The following is a 24,226-nucleotide window of genomic DNA, read 5'->3' as shown; positions in this document are numbered from 1 at the left end:
TAAAAGGAACACATCTGTTAAAAAAGTCTGCTTGATTTCCATTTGTGCAATTCTAGCACCCTCTCGTAGCTATTTTATTAGTGCAATTTAATTTTCATTAGGGATGTTTTGGCCTTCCATGTTTAAAATCTATGCTAATTGTCAGATAAAGGGGAACCAATTCTTTTTTTTTTTTTTTTTTAAACAATATTGTGATCTTTTTTAAATATCGCCAACGCCCCCACAATATCGTGATAATTATCGTATCATGACCTTCATATCGTGATAATAGCGTATTGTGATGTTTGGATATCGTTACATCCCTACTACTTTGCGGATGTCATCTACTGTGAGCACCTTGTTCGAGAACCGCAATTTGTGCAAACGACCTAATTCTAAGTGCAATGTAATGTGTCTGGAACCAGTTAGCATTCTTCCTCCTTCTCTTTTCTTGGCCAGAAATTACTCCTTCTACGCTCTGGACAACCAGAACCTGCGACAACTGTGGGACTGGTCCAAGCACAAGCTGAGAATCCTGCAGGGACGCATATTCTTCCACTACAACTCCAAGTTGTGCATGTCTGAGATCCGCAAGATGGAGGAGGTGGCTGGAACCCGGGAGCGCAGGAACGACATCGCATCCAAGACCAACGGCGACCAGGCCTCGTGTAAGCCATGTCGCCACGGCGACTGACGCATGTTTATGGTCATTTCATCAAAGGCTTTTCTGACCATCACCTCACTAACAAGCTTGATTTTATTAGTCCAACTATGACTCTCAACAACATTGTTTGCATGAAATCAGTTGAAACCAAATGGATTCACACTGCAACATTTTGTGTAGTTTGAGCAGATGTTTCAGCACGTTCAAGTAATGGACAACCACTACTCAACATTGTGTTAGAATGAACTCAGCTTCAGCAGATTGATAGCCGATCCACAACATGTGTTTAGGTTAAATAAACTTCAGCAAATGTTTCAGCACATTAAAATGATTAAGTGGGCGGAAGATTATCTGATGTAGACACTTGAGCACATCTGTATCACTCGTGACCTTTCTTCATCTCATGATCCAAATTTGTTTTGTCAGGTGAGAATCACGTGCTGAAGTTCACTCAGATCCGCACCATGAGCGATAAGATCATGGTGAAGTGGGAAGCTTTCTGGCCTCCAGACTTCAGAGACCTGCTGGGCTTCATGGTTCTCTATAAGGAGGCGTAAGTTGTTCTCCAACTACAGTGCAAACCAAATGTACGCCAAGCGTATATTGCTTTAAGCTGCAATGAGACGCAGCGACGATCCAAATTGAGCCCGTGACAAGAAACATGGGAATCAGCTGGCAGACGCTTCACAGCCAGCTTTTTACAGTGGAACGTCAAAAATCCACAATTATGTTCCAGGCCACTGGTTGACCTCCATTTATTTGATTGTATTAAAATTTGTTTTGACATTACATGTTAAATTTATTATATAATGTTACAGACATTTTCCTTTGAGGGGAGAGACTGTATTCTAATCACAAATACCAGTGCTTTTTTTCCATATAACATTGTGAATTTTTATTGTTGTATTCTTGGAAGATTACTACTTTACAGTTACAGTTTTATTCTTGTAACTTGTAACAACCTTTTCCCCATACAATTCCGATTTTTTTTTTATTCTTTCGACATTGGAATTGTTGTCTCGTATTACTGACTGTATTGTAATATTAATACTATTTTCTCGTATTAGATTACAGATGTATTCTTGCAAAATTATAACTTGTAAAATTATGACTTGTTTCCCACAATATTATTTTTTTATTCGGGAATACACTGTCACAATAATATGGCTTTTTTTTTTTTTTTTTTTTTTTTTTTTTTCTTCCCCCACATAAGATCACAAATTTATTGTTGCGATATTATGGCCGTTTTTCATAAAATTACGGTGGAGACTCGCATATTTACAGTTGGACAATCACAAATTCCCGAAAGCGCAGATTTTGTTGGGGAACATACCCCATGTTTTTCGGAGAAAACCCGTTTTATTTGTGGGTTTGTTTTTGTTTTGTTATTTACGCCCAAGCTCCCTTATTTATTTATTTTTATTTTTTGACCAATTAATGGCCGCTTCAATTATTAACCGATTTTTGGTATTCTTGTCAGGCTTGATCCTTTTCCCAGCTGAAAATTCATATTCCAATGTGTCTGCCATATTGCACTGAATGAATGATGTCCCTCGCTCCTCCTTTTCAGGCCGTTTCAGAACGTGACCGAGTTTGACGGGCAGGACGCGTGCGGCTCCAACAGCTGGGTGATCGCGGACGTGGACCCGCCGCCGCGCTCCACCGATAGCGACAGGGACCACTTTGAGCCGGGCCACCTCATCATGCCCCTCAAGCCCTGGACCCAGTACGCCATCATGGTCAAGACGCAGCTCTCCGCCTCTGATGAGCACCAAGTCAACGGGGCCAAGAGCGACATCATCTACGTGCGCACCAATGCCACCAGTAAGTCTTACGTCTAATATCCAATTAGGTACGTTTAAAAAAAAATTGAGATGTTTATTTGTTCACAACACCAATACCAAATGTCCGATCCCACCCGTTGATGAGCTGTCCTGAAAGTAATCTTAACGACTCTGAGCAATCCATCTTCCATAGACAAATCTCTCGCAACAACATTTCATGAGCTCCTTTTGTGAGAATTATGAGATATGGCAAGACGGGAATGCAAACACCTACAAGACAAAATTGTACTTTATCAAAATTGTAGAAATATCTTTTTTTTTTTTTTTGTGCAAAAAAAAAAGGTCATAGAAACACAGCTTGAAAGTAGTATCTATTAGAGTGGAGGAAATATGTAACACAAAAGTTATGATGCATTAAAAAAAAGTCTTAATTTTGACATTCACTTCTTAGAAATTATGAGAATTAAGATTTTTTTTTCCCCAGTAAAATAACCTTTATTCTAATATTCAAACTTTATTTTCTTAAGTTTTTTTTTTAAATGTTATGTTGTTGTAAACATTTATGGTTTATGTAGCCTTTCGTTACATTCATAACTTTGTGCCATATTTTTCGTTACAATTACACATTTATTATTGCAGGTTTACAAATTTATGCTCAGAAAATTACGCCTTTTTTTCTGGTAATGTCACGACTATTCTCTTTACAATTTCTTTCCGACTTTAGTACTCTTTTAGGATTGCAACTTTTTTCTTGGAAAATTACACTTTTTTTTTTTTTTTTTTTTAATGTAACGCTGCATCCCAACTCTTGTAAAATTATGACTATTTTCGTAAGGTTTTACATTTCATTGTTATTCTCACTAAATTGACGTTTTCTCATGATTGTGTTTTCATGGTAACGTTCTTGAGAAATCATTACAACTATTATAACTGTACTTAGAATACAATGTTTTTGTGGTAAAATTATGTTGTTTTTTTTCTCCTAACATTAAGACTTTTTCAAAAGATTCTGACTGTTCTCACTTCTCTCGTGAGATTAGAACTTTTTGTCATAAATTTGTATTCTTTTCCCTGTAAGAGCAACGCCAAGCACAATATTTGTTACGTATGGCTGGAGTGTAACTTTGTTAACCTGCGATCATCAGTTTTTTCCAAGTGCTCTCCCGGGGGCAGTGATGATTTTTACAGTATGTGACACCCGTCATCTTCACCACCTCCTGAAATATATCCCTTAATTGCGAAAAGATGGGAAAAAAATAGGACAAACTTATATGCTAATTTTTCAGTCTGAAATGCATTGCATTGCAAGCAGTGTATTAATAATACCATGTGGAAACACTAGAATACAGATTTTTAGATGTGCCTGTGATAGCTCGGGAGACGCGCCAAGGGCAGGGCGGTGCCCTTAACCTGTCTAGCACCCCTCACCCCCTCTTTCCATGTCGCAGCAGACTGTCGGTCTTGGCCCCAAGGGCAGACCTGTCGTTCCGTATAAGCGGCAGCCGGTGACAAGTTGATTTGGTGCACAAATAGTCTCTGCGTGCCTTCTCCCTGACATCCAGACTCCTCTTCACCATCGGGTCCTGACTTTGATCCTTCATGTTTGTTCACATCATTGTTGGCCATGACCCGTCATTGAGCTGCTATTGTACTGCTTGCATATCTCATCTGTTCACCAGACACTCTGATGTACTAGTGGCACGACTAAAGCACTCTTAGCATTCGCTCAGCTAGCTACTGACATAAAAAAAAAAAAAAAAGAGCACACGTGCAGTATTTTTCTTGTTCAGAATTGACAAGCATGTGTCAGCTAGTTAGCGTGAGATGCTATCACAGAATTGTACATGATCACTTGGTACTTCTCCTTGTCAATCGGTGCAAACATTGAAACAAAACGGGAAATAGAAACATTCCAAAATAATACCAGTTGCAGTACAAAAACATGGACTACACCAGTCATAGAAAATCTAAATCAAAGTATTTTGTTTGCAAAACTTGGTCAACATTGAGCTTCATGAGTATAATACGTAAGTGCAGATCGATGTATTATATATTGAGCATTGTACTGTATTCTCTTTCTGTCAATAGAACCGTCTGTCCCTCTGGACCCCATCTCGTCGTCCAACTCGTCCTCACAGATCATACTGAAGTGGAAACCCCCAAATGACCCCAACGGCAATATCACGCACTACCTGGTTTTCTGTCAGCGGCAGGCCGAGGCCAGCGAGCTCTACAAGTTTAACTACTGTCAGAAGGGTGAGAGGTCTATTACTCTGTGTATGCCGTAATGATTGACTTGTCGGACCATCCAAATAGTGCAACAGGAATACAAAGTATTACAAAACAAATACTAACCTGAATCAAGGGAATGTAGTTTATTAAAGAATGAGAGGAACAAATGTCAGACAAAAGTTACATAAATACTATATGACAAATGCACAAATAGAGAAAACGTAACACAGAAGAAAAGTTCCGGAAAAGGAGGAGGACAAAAAAGGGTCCAGGTTTCATTTATCCTAAGTGCAATTTTTTTTTACTTATCAACTAGGTTTTAGGTTTCTCATGTTCTTAGTTACCATTGCTGATTAAAATGAAATGGGTTTTTTTTTCTTATGCTATTAGTTCTGGACTAAATGTGGTAGAAATCGTGTACAATGTATAATGTTTCCTTTTATTATTTATTTATTTATTTTTCAAATATGTTATTTTGTCATCTATGTGGTACTGCTTCAACACTAATTTCCCTTTAAGGGACAATAAAGAGTTGGATTCTGTTAGATTGTATGATAGTAATAATAAAATACTGTCTTAGATGACCGCAATGCAGCAGTAAAGTTGTTATGACCGAGTTCAGTGGTGGTCGAACCACTCCAATTCTTTGTGACACATTAACCTCAAACTATCCATGAACTCCAAGAACTTTCACACATGTCCAGGGAATAGATCTGCCGGGACGTTGTGTCTCTTGCAATTTATCACCACAAGGGTGATTCAAGGATGGCCGACTATGTCAGATGTCCACTAACAACCCTCAGGCACTTTTATCTAAGTGTGTGTGGAGGTGTGTGTGCGTGTGTATACATGCGTGGTACTTGTCCTGCCCTCCCTTTCTGACAGCATCCTTCCATCTTCCCAGGGATGAAGCTGCCCTCGCGCGTACCCACACAGGTGGACGGCGACGAGGAACAAAAGTGGAACCAGACAGAGGAGCAGGGCCCCGGCACACGATGCTGTGCCTGTCCCAAGACGGACAAGGAGCTCAAGAAGGAGAAGGAGGAGCTGGAATACCGCAAGACCTTTGAGAATTACCTCCACAATGAAGTCTTCGAAATGAAGTAAGACTTCCCCACGATAAAAGCCCCTCACACACTGATGACTTTTTCTACTGTAACTTTAGTTCACAGTTTAAATTGATTGTAAAACGAAACATATTGCAAAGAGATTTACACTTGGTTTACTTAACAAAAAACAACTTTGTCTTACGAAAGTACGCTAGCTCAATGCTAATGCACAATGCAAAACAGCAAAGATCAACTAACAAAACTAGCATCAATGTTGAGGGGTTTTCGCCGTTTAAAAAAAACGAAAGTTACAACTGTAACTACGGTTCTATGAGTCCCGGACGACCGCCAGAAGGCGGTGCTTTAAGCACTGAATGTTCCTTTCGCGCATGCGCAGTTCGAGTAATGCATACCAAATTAGTCACCTGTGACACCTGGGTGACCCTAGAAGGGTATAAGTTCCGGTGTCACCCAAGGTTCGTTTCCTACGGAATCTTCTCGCGTGAACACGAGGATTCCGAGCGACAGGACGCCCTGGCGGTCGTCCGGGACTCATAGAACCGTAGTTACAGTTGTAACTTTCGTTCTATTTCGTCCCTCCCGACCGCCAGAAGGCGGTGCTTTAAGCACTGAATGACTAATACCGGCGTAGTCGCGAGGGATCTCAGACACAAACCTCACTGAGAAGCCCTAGCAGGACCCAAGATCACGCCAAGCGGATGGGGAGAGGCGACATCCACGCTATAAAACCTGGAGAAGGTGCAAGGCGTCGCCCATGAGGCAGCAGCACAGATATCCTCCAGGGAAACACCCCTCAGGGCGGCCCAAGACGTGGCAACGCTCCTGGTGGAGTGACAGCGCACCCCTGACTGCAGGGGGCGGCTAGACAGCAGGTAGGAATGGCAAATGGCATCCACGACCCAGTGAGACAAGCGCTGCTTGGAGAGAGCGGAGCCCTTGGTAGGACCACCATAACAAACAAAAAGCTGGGCAGACGTACAAATGTCCGCCGTAGCGTCAATGTAACACTGCAAGGCTCTCACCGGAAACAAGACGGTGCCCTCGCATTAAGAATGGTCCGTGTGACAGACTCTGTACAGCCGGTCAGCAGCGGTTGGGGCCCCTCAGTGGCCAAACACACAAGCGAAGGCGCCGAGGGTCGGGATGCCAAACCCGACCTCCCTGTTGAGACAACAGGTCCACCCTGTCGGGGAGACGCCACGGCTCGCCGGAGCACAGTTGACGGAGCAGGGGGAACCACGTCCGGGCCGGCCAGAAGGGGGCCACCAGCAAGAGCGTGTGACCCTCCTGAAGAACTCTCTGAAGCGTCAGCCATATCAGAGGGAGCGGCGGAAAGGCGTAGAGAAGGCACTCCGGCCACGGCTGCGCCAGTGCATCCAGACCCAGAGGGCTGGTGGCCTCGCTCAGGGAAAACCAAAGTGGGCAGTGGGTCGAGGCCTCGGAGGCGAAGAGATCGACCTCCGCCGTGCCGAAGCTGCTCCAAATCATGCGCACCACCTCTGGGTGGAGGCGCCACTCACCCGGAGGAGGACCCCGACGGGAGAGAGAGTCCGCGAGCTGGTTCCGAACCCCCGGCAGATAGGTGGCCCGTAGACTGGCCAGACGGGGAGCAGCCCACCTGAGAAGGAGCTGGGAGATCTCCAATAGACGGGCGGACCTGACGCCGCCCTGATGGTTTATGTGAAACACGGTCGTGGTGTTGTCCGACCGTATGAGAACATGCCGTCCGCTCAGGTAAGGCAAGAAGTGCATGAGTGCCAAGTGCACCGCCCGAAGCTCCAGCACATTGATGTGATCGGCCCTGTCGCGCACAGACCAACTTCCCTGAGCCGTCCTGTGCTGCCAGACAGCACCCCAGCCCGTGAGGCTGGCATCCGTGGTGACTGTTTCGCGGCGGGCCGGGGCCACACCCAGCGGGACGCCGCTCAATAGAAAAGCCCTCTCCCTCCAAGGTGCCAGGGCGAGGAGGCACCGACGGGACACCCTGAGCCTCCGGTGGCGGTGCCACTTGGCGTCTAAGTGGAAGCCGTTCAGCCACCTCTGTAGTGGGCGCAGTGTCAGCAGGCCCAACGGGACCACAGCCGTCATGGACGTCAGCTTGCCCAAAAGCCGCAAGTAGGCGACGTAAGGCAACAGCCTGCCCCCTCGAAAGTGCGCGAGGAGGCGAAGAACATCGTCGACTCGGTGAGGAGACGGGTGGGCTCTCATAACCGTGGTGTCCAACGTCACACCAATGAAGTCCGTCCGCTGCGAGGGGACCAGAGAGGACTTGGGCAAGTTGACCCTGATACCCAAATGGGCCACATGAGACAGGAGATCGGAGGTGTCCCGGATCACCTGAGCCCGCGACGGCGCGCAGAGGAGCCAGTCGTCGAGGTACGGCAGCACCTTCATGCCCACAGACTGCAGGGGCGCCAGAGCAGCCCTCACAAACCGAGTGAAGACCCGCGGAGCGAGGGAGAGCCCGAAAGGGAGTACACGGAACTGCCAGTGACGGCCTTTGTAGGCAAAACGGAGAAATCGACGGTGTCGAGGTGCGATGGGGACGTGGAAGTAGGCGTCCTTCAGGTCTATAGACGTGAACCACTCCCCCTGGGCGAGCGACTGCAAGACGTCGTTCGTGGTTAGCATGTGGAATGGCAATACCGTGAGATGTCTGTTGAGCCCCCTCAGGTCCAGTATCGGTCGGTACCCACCGGTCTTCTTTGGGACAAGGAAGTACATCGAGTAGAAGCCCCCGGGCTGTGCCAGGGGGTCCACGGCCTCGATCGCGTCCTTGGCCAGGAGGGTGGACAGCTCCTGGTCCAGAGCTGAGGCTTTTGCCGGGTCGGCGATGAGAGTCATCCTGACCCGACAGGAAGCAGGAGGCCGGCGTCGGAACTGCAGCTCGTACCCGTAGGTCAAGATGGAGACCACCCATGGGTCTGAGGCACGAGCAGCCCAGTAACTGAGCTGCTGGTGGGAAAAATGTCCGACGGCCGGCCCCAAGGCCTCAGTCCCTGGCCCTCCGGCCCCTAGGGGCCCGAGAGGGACGGCGGGTGGGGCCTGCAGCCCGTGGTTGCCCTGAAGGCAAGCGGGCGGAGGAGTGAAAGCCCTCGGCGGGCCTCTGCGGGGGTCGCCGGGTGCCATAAGCCTCGGCAGTTCGGGGCTGAGGAAAGCGATGAAAAGCAGAGGGTGCCCCAGGCCTACCCTGTTGGGGAGGCAGGGCCCTGTTGAGGCTGGAAAGCTGCTTCCTGGTCTCATGAGCCTTAACCGTCCTTTCCAGTGCACCCACAGCGGCAGAACCAAAAAGCTCCCCCGGCTCCACAGGAACACCACGGAGGGCCCTCCTAGAGGCCTCCGACAAGGGGGACTGCGCTAGCCACACCTGGCGGCGCGCCTGCACTAGGAAGGACATGATTCGGCCGTGTTCCCTAGTCATGAGGGCAAAAGCCTGGAGGGCTGCATCACTGAAGGACACAGCAGCCTCCACGCTGTCCGCTTGCAGGGATGTAGAGAGAGCAAGCATGAGGTGAGCCAAAGAGTTCCCAATGCGGCCAGCACGTGCACCAGCGCCATAGGCCCGTGTGAGAAGGTCGTCAGTCACACGACATTGGGGTCGAGGACATCGCACAGATGCCCGAAGGGTCTCCTCCGGGGACACAATGAGGGATGCGACAGCTGGCTCCACAGCAGGCATCCGGTCCAAGCCAACACTAGCAGCACCGTGCATAGATGCTAAATCACGGCCATCAGCCGAATGACGGGAGAGAGCCCCAGGATCCCTCCAGCAAGCATGCAGTTCCCGCAGATAGTCCTCAGACGCGGGGACAGAAAAAGCCGAGGAAGGGCGCCTGCGCCGGAAGAAAGCGCTCTCAGACGCCGATTGAGCCTGTGGAGGCACCTCCAAATGCAGGAGGTCCAAGGCATTGCGCAGGACAGCCCGTATAGAACTATCCCCCGCCTCACTCGACGAACTCTGAGCGGACGCTGGAGAGTTTGGTCCCAAAACCACAGACCCCGGGTCACGGTCGTCATCATTAAAAAAGGAAGCCGAAGCTGCCAAGGAAATGGCGTCCTCCTCAGGAGGAAGCACTGGCATGGGCGGGGTGGATGGTCGCGGCATGGGCAGGGCAGGTGGTCCCGGCCCCCCCGTAAGTGTGGGAGGGTGACGGTCCTGCAGAAGAGATCTCACCTTTGCCAGCTCAGCCTGAAGGTGCCCAACCTCCGAAGCAAGTCGTCGCTGCGCCGCCCTTTTCCTGGGGGGGGCATGTACAGCAGAGGACACACCGAGACGTTTCCGGCGCCTCGGTTGGGAGGACGACAGATGACCCAGTGGACTGGGGTCACTGACACCAGGACTGCAGGCCCGGCCATCCCCGGCACGGTCAGAAACAAGACACCTCGGGCAGCGATCGTCCAGGACATCGGAGGCCTCAAAGAGGATACCACAGTCCACGCAGCAATGGGAGTCCTCCATTGCGAACACAAGGAGGCCCAAACAGTGATGAGCGGAAAGCTGAGGGAAGGGGGCGCGAGCGCCACCTGCACAGCAGACCCACACCGAGCAGCCGACGCGTGGGTCGGGGCAAACAGTAAGCCGGTAAAGCAGCGATAAGCCGAGGGAAGGGGGCGCGAACGCCACCTGCACAGCAGACGCACACCGAGCAGCCGACGGAGGGCGGGGGCAGACAGCCAGTTGTCAATAGTAGCGATAAGCTGAGGGAAGGCGCGCAAACGCCACCTGCGCAGCAGACGTACACCGAGAAGCCGACGGAGGGCCGGGGAAGACAGTTAGTCGTTAACAGTAGCGATAAGCTGAGGGAAGGCGCGAGAACGCCACCTGCGCAGCAGACGCACACGGAGCGGCCGGCGGGCGGGAGGGGCAGACAGCAGTCGCGAAAGCGGCGACAAGCTGAGAGAAGAGGCGCGAACGCCACCTGCACAGCTCAAGCCAGGTGCGCACCGCAGGCGGGACACGCACAAAGTAAGTAAGACAAACAGTCGAGCGAGAAGCGCGACGCCGTAAGCTGGGAGCGGGAACGCTGGCGCTGCCCTCACCAGCAAAGGCACAAAAAGAAAAGCAACAACCAAACGGCAATACCGCCGGAGAAAGCGGCGCTAATAAACCGAGAGAAGCGCTAACGCTGCCAAAGCCAGCGGAGGAAAAATTAGGGTAGACCACGAGCCGTGGTAGCCAGGGCGCTAACGCGAGGCTAGCCACACAAAAAACTCAAAACACCGCAGTAAACGCGGAAATCAGACGGCAAAGTAGACAACAAGTACTCAATAACCTTACCCCACGGGAGGTTAGAATACGCGACCACGTCGGGTCACGAACGAAGGAAAGAAAAAACACCGTCGCCGCAGCCTTTGGAGGGCGAACTACGCAGCTCCGACCGATCCGGTCACAAGGCTCCAAGCGGCGCGGTCAAGAGGATAAATACAAATCCAATTCTTATACTCTTCGAAAATGTGTCGTATGCATACGCCACGCGAAAAGAAAAGAGGAAACGAACCTTGGGTGACACCGGAACTTATACCCTTCTAGGGTCACCCAGGTGTCACAGGTGACTAATTTGGTATGCATTACTCGAACTGCGCATGCGCGAAAGGAACATTCAGTGCTTAAAGCACCGCCTTCTGGCGGTCGGGAGGGACGAAATAGAACTGATATTTGAACACAGTGTAGCAACACATATAAACAGACAATATGAACAAAAAACACAGGAATATGTTTTTATCATCTGCGAACAACATTCTATATATGTTTGTGTATATTGTACTTTTCCCTGATGGCCAAGACGCACACACCAAAAGTTGAATAAGTTGCTAACCATGTTGAAATATGGAAACTGAAGCCCATTTTACCTTGTGTGTAAAGGCCATCTTTTTTCCTCCAGAATATTTTGTCCAAAGGCAAAAAATCAATATACAGTATATTATAGAAAAAGTCATTTATTTTTTAGTTTTGTTTTTTTAATAAATATATATATATATATATATATATATATATATATATATATATATATATATATATATATATATATATATATATATATATATATATATATATATATATATATATATATATATATATATATATATAAAGGAAAAAAAACCATAATTTGAGGGGGAAAAGTTCCTAGAAAAAAATTGTACTGTTTGAGAAATAAGTCATATTTTATAGATAGAGGTTCCTAGAAAATATAATTTTTAAAGAAATAATTATATTTGGAGAAAGAAGTCACTAATTTTCTAGAAAAAGTTATACTAAATTTGAGAGCAAAACAATTCTACAAAAAAAACGTTTTATAGTTTGAGAAATAGTATATTTACTCCATTGTTTTACATTTGTATCTAGATTTCAAGATTTAAAAAAAAAAAAAAAAAAAGAAAAGAAAAAGATTATCCAGGGGGAAAAGTTTTGTATTTTCAGAACGATTCTGATATTTTCAAAGGATGAATTTTTATTTTTATTTTTTTCAAGGAATAGTCATTTGTTTTAGAAAAAAAAAAAAGTCTTATATTTTTGAGTTCACAAATACTTTTTCTTAAAAAAATTATTATTAAAAGGAGCAGATATTTTGTGCACTTTAATCGGGTTTTGTCTCCTCCTCTTTTGTTGTGGCTTTGAGCCAGCTGTAACAATGACAAAAAAAAAAGTTATATTTCAGGGAAAAATGTTATGTATTTAAGGGTCTGCGATTCTTTTAGGAAAATATATTTTATTTTTAGGGATAAAAGTCTGATTTATTGATTTATTTTATTTTATTTTTAGGAAGAAACTGTTTTGTAGTTCATACATAAATTTTTGGAAACGTCATAATTTTATGCCAAAATAAAAAATATTTTCACTCTGCAGACGCTCAAGACAACGGCGCTCTGTGATGGGCGTGGCCAACCAAACGCGCTTGTTCCCCACCGCCGCTTCCGGCAGGCTGTCTAGCACCGTCGTCCCCGAAGACGAGGAGACGTTCGAGAGCACCAAGACGGTGGTCACCGTGTTGGCCAAGGAATCCACGGTGATCTCCAACCTACGCCACTTCACCAGCTACCAGATCGAAATCCACGCCTGCAACCACCCCACTGACGCTGCCCGCTGCAGCATGGCGGCCTACGTCAGTGCCCGCACCATGCCTGAAGGTTAGGCACACGGACACGTGAATGCAAGTACAAATAACTTGTATTTAAACAAATTGAAAACATAAAGAAGTAGCAGTAATAAATCTCAAGTAATGTACAGACATGAAAAATGTTCTCAAAGAAAGAGGAGGAGGCATTTCTCCATTTTCTGTAACACTGCTTAACACGCAGACCCACGCCAAGGCTGATCATAACCAAATGTACTACGGCTCCGTGTGACATTTTGTGTGTTCTCCCCACAGACAAAGCCGACGACGTCACGGGTCCCATCACGTACGAGGTGTCCGACATGACCGCGCACATCACCTGGCAGGAGCCCGTCGCCCCCAACGGCATGATTATCTTGTACGAGGTCAACTACAAGCGCACCGGCGACAGTGAGGTGAGTGGAGTCTGTTGCTGACCAAATCAGCAGCACTTACAAGGAGTACAGCTAACATGAACTAAAAATAAACACGGCTGTAAAACTGTCATGCTATCCAGTATGGTAAGACAACTAATATCACTTCTATTAGAAAACTGATCAAAGACATGTGTCAGGGATTTGTGAAAGGGAGAGCGGACTATTCATAATGTCATGAATGAGCCAAATCATCAAAATGTTACAAGCAATGTAAAATACACAAATATTTGGTACGCAAATACGTACACAAAAATTAAGTAAAAAATACAAAGAAAAAGAGTAGCAAAATGTTAGTCGCAAATATATTTTATTTGACAATAATTAGAAATACAGGAGGTGATAAATACACAAATATTTGACATTATAATTGAAAAAAGTGCTGAAAAGACAAAAACATTAAAATGTGAAATATTGTAATGTGTGATAAAATTATTTAAAAAAAAAATTGCCAAAAATGACATAATATTAAATGAGAATTTGCAAATATTTGATGAAAATAAAAATGCAACACAATAACAGAAAAATTACACAAAGCATTATGATAAAAATCCGACAAAGGAATACAAAATATTGCAAAAAAATAACATAATATAATATTGCACCAAAATATACACGTTAGAAATAAATGTGAGGAATACAAAAATATTAGTCACAAATATTTAAAAAAATATTTTATTATCTGATAATAAATAAAAGACAGAAATACAATAACCAATATTAGGACAAATACAAAAAAAATAAACAGAATATTGTCTTAAATTTTAAGACCATAAAAATCCTACTAAATATGAATACTTTTTTTTTTTTTAAATAATGCAAAACATTGACGCTAAAATCAACAATATTACTTAAAAATAAGCAAATGGATGTGAGACAAACACACATGAATATTTGACAAAAATATTAGATGAAAAATGCAAAAACAGATTAGAACTGATTTTAAAAAACATAACCTGAGAGACACAAATATTAGACAAAACAATACCATAATATGATTAAGATAAAATGTTAGAAAAAATATTTAAAAAATAATAATTATGGAATTCAAAATATAAAAAATAACAATTATGGAATTCAAACTAAAAAAAATAAAAATACACGAATACTAGAAAAAAAATATACAAAAATACAGTAGCAAAATATTGCCATCTACTGGGCTGGCTTCTGGCAGATTGCAAATAAAGAAAGAAGACTTAGCCTTTGACGTGAATGAGTTTTTGTTGCGTTACAGGAGCAGCACCACTGCGTGTCCAGGAACATGTACAGAACCACACGCGGCTGCAAGCTGCGGGTGATGCATTCTGGGAACTACACGGTGAGGATCCGAGCCACCTCCCTAGCAGGGAACGGCTCATGGACAGAGCCCACGTACTTCTACGTGCAGGACGCAAGTAAGTCTTTGCTTTCGGCGGGGTGCTGCGATCACGGGAATGTTTATTGCATCTCACATCGGATGTTTTTATTGTTACCAGGAGATCCTCTCAACATCGCCAAGATCGTGATCGGACCTGTCATCTGCGTGCTGGTGTTGTTTGCTGCCTTGGCGGGATTCGCCATGTTCAAGAAGAAGTAGGCCTCCTCTGCCTCTTGTCTTAAACCTCCACGCTTATTCTATGAATTGATGTGATTGATTGCGTTCCTTTCAGCCAAACTCAAGGGCCCAGTGGTCCCATCTACGCCTCGTCCAACCCTGAGTATCTCAGCGCTAATGACAGTAAGCCACGTGCATACACATGCGAATCTCACCATCTCATACAGTATTATTCAAACCAAAAAAATAATAATCTCGATACATTTTCCGTATCACTACAACATTGTACGGTGGAGCCGTATTTATTAACGTAATTTTAATTTTATTTATGTGTGATATAAGTCCATATTGCCCATTCTTTTAAATGTTGACTTATAAAACTTTTTTTTTTTTTTGTATAGTTTTGAATATTCATTTTATATTTGAAAAATGTCATCAACCTAATTTCCAAATTGCAATCTGAACTGATTGCAACATTACTTCAAATTTTGTGATGCAATTAGTTGCTGGGTATGTCATCCACAAAAGACAATTACCCACCTCCCTCAAATATAGATGCATCACTACACAATATTTTGTGCATGCAAGTTTATGCTGAAAAGTATTAATGCAAAATAACTAAAATAAAATAATGATTTTTATGTTGACAAATACCTTTAACTGTAAATATGACATAGTGAGCTCCAGTTAATTGCTGGGTGCATAATTTAACGAGGACTAATGAACACCTCCCTTAAATCGAGCCTCGCTACACAGTATTTTATTTTATTTTTCTATTGCAGAATATTACAACATGGCTTAAAGACGACAAATATTGTGATATTATGAATCCCAATTATGTTTGACGCCTCACTCCACAGTGTTGTGTATGTTTATTTTGAAAGATATTCATACAAAATAACTTGAAATGACAAATACTGTGATAAATAAGCAAAATTACTGTACCCCAATTTCCAGATGTTTCATCCAGTTAAAAAAAAAAAAAAAAAAAACACCTCCCTAAAATCGACTTCCCAGACCCAGTAAATTGACTTCTGGTATCTTCACAATGTGGTGTGCTTCTACGTTTACCGAATGCAATTGTAATGGCACGCAGTGTACGAGGAGGACGAGTGGGAGGTGGCCCGCGAGAAGATCAAAATCCTGCGGGAGCTGGGCCAGGGCTCGTTCGGCATGGTGTACGAGGGCATCGCCAAGGACATCGTCAAGGGCGAGAGCGAGACGCACGTGGCCGTGAAGACGGTCAACGAGTCAGCCAGCCTGCGCGAGAGGATCGAGTTCCTCAACGAGGCTTCCGTCATGAAAGCCTTCAGTTGCCACCATGTGGTAAGCGCACCTGCAACAACCACTTTACAGTCATGCACCATTCTGAAATGTATTATGTGACAAATTGTTGTTGATTTTGTTTTGTTTTGGGTTTATTTTTATTTTTCCAAAAGAAGTCCTTATTACCAGCTGAGTGGACTAGTGGTTGTTTGCCGGCCGGGTTATGTACATGCACATAGGAAAAAAATAAGCAAATATTTGCAAGGGGGGGAAAAAAAAAAAAAAAAAAGCTAAAAAAAAATATATATTTTTAAACATAAGAAACAAATATGTGTATAAACAAATATTTGTAAATAATATATGTATATTGTCCTAACTTTGACAGCATAAATATATATTTTAATCAGAATTAATATAAAATGTGATTAGCAAACATAAAACATTGGTAATGATTAAATGCTAAAATATTAAAAAGAACAAATACACAAATAAATGAAAATCCACAGTACAATACACAAATGGCACAAAACAAAGACAAAAATACTATGAAAAACACAATAATATAAGAAAATAAAAAGCAGTACATTAAAAATATTTGACAAAATAGCAGATAAGAACATACAGTATGGTATATTAAGGAAAAGTACTTTGGAGAACAATTATTTATTTAAAAAACATCTTTTAAAATATAGATCAATGTTAATAAAAACACAAATATGTTTGTGAAAGTAACAGTAAACGATAGATAAAAATATGCCAAAAACTGTTGGACAACAAATATTTAAAAATAAAAAAAAATTGAAAATGAAGGGGAAAAAATACAAACATTTGTAAAGAATGCATGCAGAATACAAAAATAAAATCAACATTTTATACAAAAAATACACCAATATTTAATGGAAAATACACAAATAAAACAAATAGTAAACTATTAGGGGTGTGAATTGCCTAGTACCTGACGATTCGATTCGTATCACGATTCACAGGTCACGATTCGATTCGATACCGATTAATCCCGATACGAATTTATAAGTCGATTGTTGCGATTTTTTTCATTCAAATTTAGAAAATACTAATCAGTAAGCTTGTAGAGTGTAAGATTTATATGAAAATGTATTATTTATTTATCTTATAGAGGTTGTAATCTGTTTCATGTTTGAACAGCATTAAAATAAAATATTAAGGCTTAATGTTCCGTTCATATAACATTCTTCCATGCTCAAGGTGTGAATCCTTAAAAAAAAAAAAAAAAATCGATTCTGCCGATTATTGAATCGATTCGAGAATCTCGCGATGTAGTATCGCGATATATCGCCGAATCGATTTTTTTTAACACCCCTAATACTATTAGTATAACTACGTAGAAATGAATAATAGAAAATAATCCAAAAACACTGGAAAACCAAACACACTAAATATGGTCATAATGACAATTGCAATTTAAAATGCTTAATACGCTAAAATGTCATGGCGGCTTATGTTTATGGTCAACATATGTGTAACTCCTTCCTTCCTTCCTTCCTTCCTTCTTTTTTTTTTTTTTTTTTTTTTTTTTGTAGGTGCGTCTGCTGGGCGTGGTGTCCAAAGGTCAGCCCACCCTCGTAGTCATGGAGCTGATGACCCACGGTGACCTGAAGAGCTACCTGCGCTCTCTCCGCCCTGACGCAGAGGTAACGTTCTCTCGTACCTGCGCTCGACTGTCGTGTACTTGCTACATAAACGGCGAATAAATCAAAGAATGTCATTGTCAGAACAACCCGGGCCGTCCGCCTCCCACGCTAAAGGAGATGATCCAGATGGCAGCCGAAATCGCTGACGGCATGGCGTACCTCAATGCCAAGAAGTTTGTGCATCGCGACCTGGCCGCCAGGAACTGTATGGTGGCGCAAGACTTCACCGTCAAAATAGGAGGTACTCGATGTCGCCACAAAATTTTTATTTGTGTTTTTTTTTTTTTTGCCTGTTTTTTGGTCATATTTTATTTTCATAGTAGTTTTTTCTTTTTTTAATGAATTGTTTTGTATTTTCCATCTAATGACTTGCATTATTTTCCAATGTTTATTAGTAGCATTTGTGTCTGTTAATTTTCTATTTATTTTTGATTTTGCCAATATTTTTAAATGTTGCAATATTTTTCAAATGTTTTAGTCTTTTTGTCGAATATTTTTTGTTCTCATAATATTTTATGGGATTTTATGTAATGTTTTTTATTTTGTATTTTCTAAATCAGTAGTTTGTGTAACATTTTTATATTTTTTCCCATTGGTTATATGTTATTTTGTCTTTTTGTATTTTCACCATATTTTGGTATTTTTTTTATTTCGGTCTAATACTTTTTTTTTTTTTTTTACCCACCAATATTTTTTTTAGTTTTTTTTCTCTTGTATCTGCTATTTGGGGGTGATTTCATACATTTTTTGCCCATTTCATATCAAACATATAGGCCAGTGGATGTCTATGCTACGGCCCAGGGGCCATTTGCAGCCCGCCGTCCATTTTTCAGTGGCCCGCGACATATGCTAAAAATGGCATTTGACTCAGTTTAAATAAAATAAACAAAACAAAAATGTTTGGAGATGGTCAAAGTCAGAAGTGAGGGTATCAAAAAACACAAGTGCCATTAAAGGTTATTTTAGTTAACTAAAACGAATGAAAAAACTAGAACTAAAATTCAAAATACAATATTGTTACAGAAATAAAATAAAAACGAAAATGCTTTTTAAAAAACGAAAACTAACTGAAACTCCATTTTATGTTTACAAAACTAACAAAAACTAACTACAATTATAGCAAACGTCCTTCGTTTTGGTCTTTGGTAATTAACTTACCCATAATACATGAGCCTTTGGGGATGATTTTAAATGTAATTTTTAGTAGATTTATTTTGATATAAACCGGAATAATGTTTGAAAGTATGTCACACAGAAGTGACGTCATCTAGCAGCAGCCAATAGAAAAGCACCACCCATGGTGTTTTTTAAATATTGCGCACAAGTAATACACATTTTAAATGTAATTTTTAGTAGATTTATTTTGATATAAACCGGAATAATGATGTTTGAAAGTATGTCACACAGAAGTGACGTCATCTAGCAGCAGCCAATAGAAAAGCACCACCCATGTTGTTTTTTAAATATTGCGCACAAGTAATACACATTTAAAAAAAAAAAAAAAAAAAAAAAAAAAAAAAAAAAACACAAAAAAAACTAATACTGAAACTAACAAACTAAACCAAAACTAAGCATTTTTAAAGAACTAAACTAATAAAAACTAACAGAACCACCCTGAAAACTAATAAAAACTAACGAAAATGAAAAATTCCAAAACTATAATAACCCTACTGCCATATTACAAATAAATTGGTTTATATACTGTAGCATTTTTCAGAAATTTTTTTTGAATGTGTGTATTTGTTTGAACATTAATTTCTTCTTTTTTGAATGTTTGTAGTGCTATTGCTTTTGCTTTAGCAAACTTTTGTTTACCCACCTCCGTTCAGATTTCGGCATGACCCGAGACATCTACGAGACGGACTACTACCGCAAAGGAGGGAAGGGCCTGCTGCCCGTCAGGTGGATGGCACCCGAGTCTCTAAAAGACGGCGTGTTCACTGCACATTCGGACTGCTGGTCGGTGATTTGCTGATTTTGAATGCAATATTGAAGAAGGTTTTTGTATCATAAGATTTTTTTTGCTTTGTGCGCAGGTCGTTTGGGGTGGTGCTGTGGGAGATCAGCACGCTGGCCGAACAGCCTTACCAAGGCCTCTCTAACGAGCAGGTGCTCAAGTTTGTTATGGACGGAGGATACCTGGACCGACCAGACAACTGCGCAGACAGACTGTGAGTACATGACAATGTCAGAAAATTCAACTATCTCAATTTAGAAAAAATGATATTGAAGTGTTTTGGGATTGTGGTATTTATTTACAGTTTAAACTGTAAATTTTGGCAATTGTAAATATTTTGAGGGGTCATTGTTAGTTGTGGATAGGCATGGGCCAATATTACTGTGCATTCTGACGGTATGATAACCATGAGCAAAAATATTGCTCAAAAATGATTGTTTTTCAAATATTTGGGGAAATAAAATGAGCATTTATTTTCCCATTGAACAAAATCCGTTTTATTTAATAAATAAATATATTTACTACAAAAGAAAAGTTGAAATAAAATAAAATACATAAATAAATAAATGTCAACATTTTTCTTGTGTTTTAATGAAATCTTAGTAGGTGACAGTGTCCAATCACTGATGAGCTACTCGTAGAATAGACTTGTGGGCTACTGTTGTTGTCCTTGGGGCTAACTAGTACCTGCCGGAACTTTTTTTTTTTTTTTTTTAACAACAATGCACATGAATCGCAGCAGTATGTCATCTGTTTTGCAATCTCGTCTTGCTCCTTCCTCTCCTCTAACTGCACTGGAGAAAAAAAAAAATAATAATTGGAGCCAGTTAACTTCACAAAGGAAAATAAGAGCTTATTATTGGTGACAGCCAATATTAGCGGCTATTGAAACCTTGACTTTTTAAAACTATGATAAACCGTCAAACCGGTTATTGGCCCATGCTTAGTCGTGGCAGGAGCCGGTCCCTGCGACATTTTGCAAATAACTGACACGCCCTTCCAAAAAGGGCTTTAGAATTGTATATTGATGCCACAGGATGGGGCAAAGCACTTAAAGGGATACTTTACTTATTTAGCCATTTTTAGCAGTCAAACATGAATATTTTGCCTATAATAAATTTGATATTTTCATTATTTTTCATGTATAATTAGTACCTTTAAAAACACATTTTGCAACTTGCTGTTGACTGAAAATGACATCACAAGGGCTCAAGTAACCAATCACAGCTCACCTGTTTTCAAGGTTTGGTCATGTGACATTCACAAGCTGAGCGGTGATTGGTTACCTGAGCCCTTGTGATGTCATTTTCAGTCGACAGCAAGTTGCAAAATGTGTTTTTAAATGTACTAATTGTACGTAAAAAATAATGAAAGTATCAAAATTAATTATAGACAAAATATTAACTTTTTATTGCTATTATGGGCTAAATTAGTGAAGTATATATTTTTGAAAAAAAAAAAAAAGAGGATCATAAAGCATCAACACCATGCATGTACACAATAAGGAACCCATGGAACAAAAACGAATCACGAAATTATGACATCACACAAACAAAACAGAATAGCCGTGATTTGTTAGCGAATAACTGAGGTTTGAAAAAACTGTGAAACTAAATATGCGAGTGTTGACTGACTTCCATTTTTCCTTCCCTCCTCCCAGACACAACCTGATGCAGATGTGCTGGCAGTACAACCCCAAGATGCGTCCGTCCTTCCAGGAGATCATCGAGATGCTGCGGGACGACCTGCACCCGTCCTACCGCCAGCGCTCCTTCTTCTACAGCGAAGACAACAAGCCGCCCGAGAGCGCCGACGACCTGGACCTGGACGTGGACAACATGGAGAGCATCCCCCTCGACCCCTCGTCCTACTCGCAGCGCTGCTGCCCCGAACGGGACGGAGGCGGGGGAAGTTACGAGGAGCACCACATCCCCTTCGCGCACATGAACGGCGGCAAGAGCAACGGACGCATACTGGCCCTCCCGCGGCACAGCCCCTCCTAACCGGAAGCCCTCCTCCCACACAATCTATTTTTTTTAATGCATCAACAACAACACATAAATCACACTCTCTCCAGAGAACCCTCAATGCCATATCTCAGGATTTTTACTTTTGCCACACACACACTACAGCGCTTTTGTACGTAGAACCTCCTGCATCTTTACCTCTGTACATACGATATATAAATAGAGAGAGAAATATGAATTTGCCAAGTTTGTGGATAAAAGCTTCAACTGTGAAACAAGGCTGCTAACAAACAAAAAGAAAACTTTTGGATGAAAGGAAGTGGTGGGAAACGACTTTCAAGGCATCTGAAGAACCTGAGCCCCCACCCACTCAAAAAAAAAAAAAAAAGTTGAAAGGGGGTTCCCCACTCCTGTGCTCGAAGGCTTTGCGGGGGAAAAATAGAAGGAAACTAAATATATGGACCCTTGCCACGGCATTGGAGGAACTACAGAAACACCCCCGTCGGCCAAAAAAAACAATCACAACAACAAATACGTTCCCCGCTGCCACCTTAAAAGGTATAATTCTCCGATTGTTCTAAAAATAAGACAGATGGAAACTACAGTGGCACCTTAAGATACGAGTGACCCGACACGTGAGTTTTTTTTTTATTTATTTATTTTTTAAGATATATTTGAGATGCAAGCGCTGTATGTAGCATTGAATCAACTCAGTGTTTCACATTTCACAATAGCGGTTTGGCAAACAGTTGTTCGAAGAAAAAAAAGAAAAGAAAAAAAAGGCTTCAGGTTCAAAGTTTGTCAAGCCAGACACAAAACTAAGAGAATTACATACAAATTCAAATTTACCACACAGGTTTGTCTTGTGAAAGTTCTCTCAGCCGAAAGGGATACTTTACTTCTTTAGCCATTTTTGGCAGTCAAACATTAATATTTCGCCTATAATAAATTTGATATTTTCATTATTTTTCCATGTCCAATTAGTGCCTTTAAAAACACATTTTGCAACTTGCTGTCGACTGAAAAATGACATCACAAAAATTTAGTTAACCATTCACAGCTCAGCTTGTGAATGTCACATGATCAAACCTAGAAAACACAAGGTGAGCTGTGATTGGTTGCCTGAGCCCTTGTGATGTCATTTTCAGTTGACAGCAAGTTGCAAAATGTGTTTTTAAAGTCATTATTTGTACGTGACAAATAATGAAAGTATCAAATTAATTCTAGACAAAATATTCACTTTTTATTGCTATAATGGGCTAAATAAGTGAAGTATCGCTTTAATGCTAACAAGCAATCCAGAACACCAAAGTCAGGTTATCAAGTAGCTTGAGTGTGAAAGGTGTTTTAACACTGTAAGCAAAAGTTACTCACCTAATAATTGTTAAATTTGTCCCATTCTAATTAATTATGTCATGACTTAATGGTTTTAATAAAGTACAAGCATAGATTGTAATTAATTCAATGAACTAATAGGGTGCTATTGTTATTTGAGGCTGGAACAGATTGGAATTTTTTATTCACTGAGGAATTATGATTTGAGATACGAACATGGTCACAGAACGAATTTATCTCGTATCTCAAGGTACCACCGTACATATATGGACCCACGCAGAGTTTTCTGAGGAACTGGAAAGCAATCTGCCATGTCGAAATGCTTCGTTCTCTGCTTGTTGTGGGGGGGAAAAAAGGAGAAGCAAAAGAAAAGTGACCTTTTAGAAACTCTTGACAAACTCTGGTGAAAGGTGCTGGCTGATGGTGAAGTGTTATTTTTTTTTTTTTTTTTTTTTTTTTTTTTTTTTTTTTTTATAAATCTCCTGGCACTCACTGCAGTATTCCACACAGAAATGGCACACAGGATACAACACACAGGATCACCCTTTTCATCATCAGGTTTTATTTATTTGTTTCTGTTCCACATTTACAGCTGAAGGATATTTTAAAAAAAAAAAAAAAAAAAAAAAAAAAAAAGACCTCGTGTCGACCAATGGCTGCTTTTTCTTTGAAAGTGGGTGTTCAAAACAGATGCTATACATACAGTAAGTATATACTGTTGTTTTTTTTTTGGTTCGTGTTTTTAATATACCGTGTATATATACGGCATATCCATGAAATGATTGATGTTTTTTGTACATAGATCATGTTGTCGCTCGCAAGAAAAAAAAAACTTTTTACATGTTACGCTATTATATTCATTTGCTGTTTTTGTTTTTTGTTTTTGTTTTTTTAATCCACACTTGTGAACTTACGATCAACCAACAGCACTTGGTCTTTCTTCTTTTTGGGGGGGATTGGCAGGAGAAGAAGTGTTTTTGTTTTTTGTTTTCTTGCATCATCGTCATCCCTAACGAGATCAAATAAAATGTAAATAATGCAGCAAGGTGCAGGCAGAAGAGCCTCAACCTGAGCTTGATATTTCTCTGATTTCCACACGACCCAATCAAATTGTCTGTATCCAAGAAGAAAAACATAAACCAGCCGCAGCAGCAAATATGTTCCAAAGCAGGGCTAGGCAACCCTGGTCCTCGAGAGATGTCGCCCTCCACCAGCACAGGTGATTCAAATGATCAGCTCAACA

The 24,226-nt window shown here is 41.7% G+C and overlaps 1 protein-coding gene across 2 annotated transcripts in view; it reads left to right on the top strand.

Moving 5' to 3' along the window:
• Nucleotides 1-24,024, top strand: part of insra (insulin receptor a) — a 67,781-nt gene extending 43,757 nt beyond the window's left edge. For both annotated transcript variants that reach the window (XM_077523090.1, XM_077523091.1), the window contains 16 exons: nucleotides 439-647; nucleotides 1,070-1,196; nucleotides 2,214-2,467; nucleotides 4,516-4,683; nucleotides 5,564-5,762; nucleotides 12,574-12,854; nucleotides 13,097-13,236; nucleotides 14,489-14,648; nucleotides 14,730-14,826; nucleotides 14,904-14,971; nucleotides 15,885-16,114; nucleotides 17,614-17,724; nucleotides 17,806-17,965; nucleotides 19,554-19,683; nucleotides 19,761-19,895; nucleotides 21,342-24,024. In XM_077523090.1, the coding sequence (XP_077379216.1) occupies nucleotides 439-647; nucleotides 1,070-1,196; nucleotides 2,214-2,467; nucleotides 4,516-4,683; nucleotides 5,564-5,762; nucleotides 12,574-12,854; nucleotides 13,097-13,236; nucleotides 14,489-14,648; nucleotides 14,730-14,826; nucleotides 14,904-14,971; nucleotides 15,885-16,114; nucleotides 17,614-17,724; nucleotides 17,806-17,965; nucleotides 19,554-19,683; nucleotides 19,761-19,895; nucleotides 21,342-21,684 (2,812 nt within the window). In that variant the 3' untranslated portion in view covers nucleotides 21,685-24,024. The remainder of the gene's footprint in view (nucleotides 1-438; nucleotides 648-1,069; nucleotides 1,197-2,213; nucleotides 2,468-4,515; nucleotides 4,684-5,563; nucleotides 5,763-12,573; nucleotides 12,855-13,096; nucleotides 13,237-14,488; nucleotides 14,649-14,729; nucleotides 14,827-14,903; nucleotides 14,972-15,884; nucleotides 16,115-17,613; nucleotides 17,725-17,805; nucleotides 17,966-19,553; nucleotides 19,684-19,760; nucleotides 19,896-21,341) is intronic.
• Nucleotides 24,025-24,226: the final 202 nt, after the last annotated feature.

This window comes from Festucalex cinctus, chromosome 1, assembly GCF_051991245.1.
Source record: "Festucalex cinctus isolate MCC-2025b chromosome 1, RoL_Fcin_1.0, whole genome shotgun sequence".
Lineage (NCBI taxonomy): Eukaryota > Metazoa > Chordata > Actinopteri > Syngnathiformes > Syngnathidae > Festucalex > Festucalex cinctus.
The sequence above is the reverse complement of the archived record's forward strand: the minus strand, read 5'-3'. Positions and strand labels throughout refer to the sequence as shown.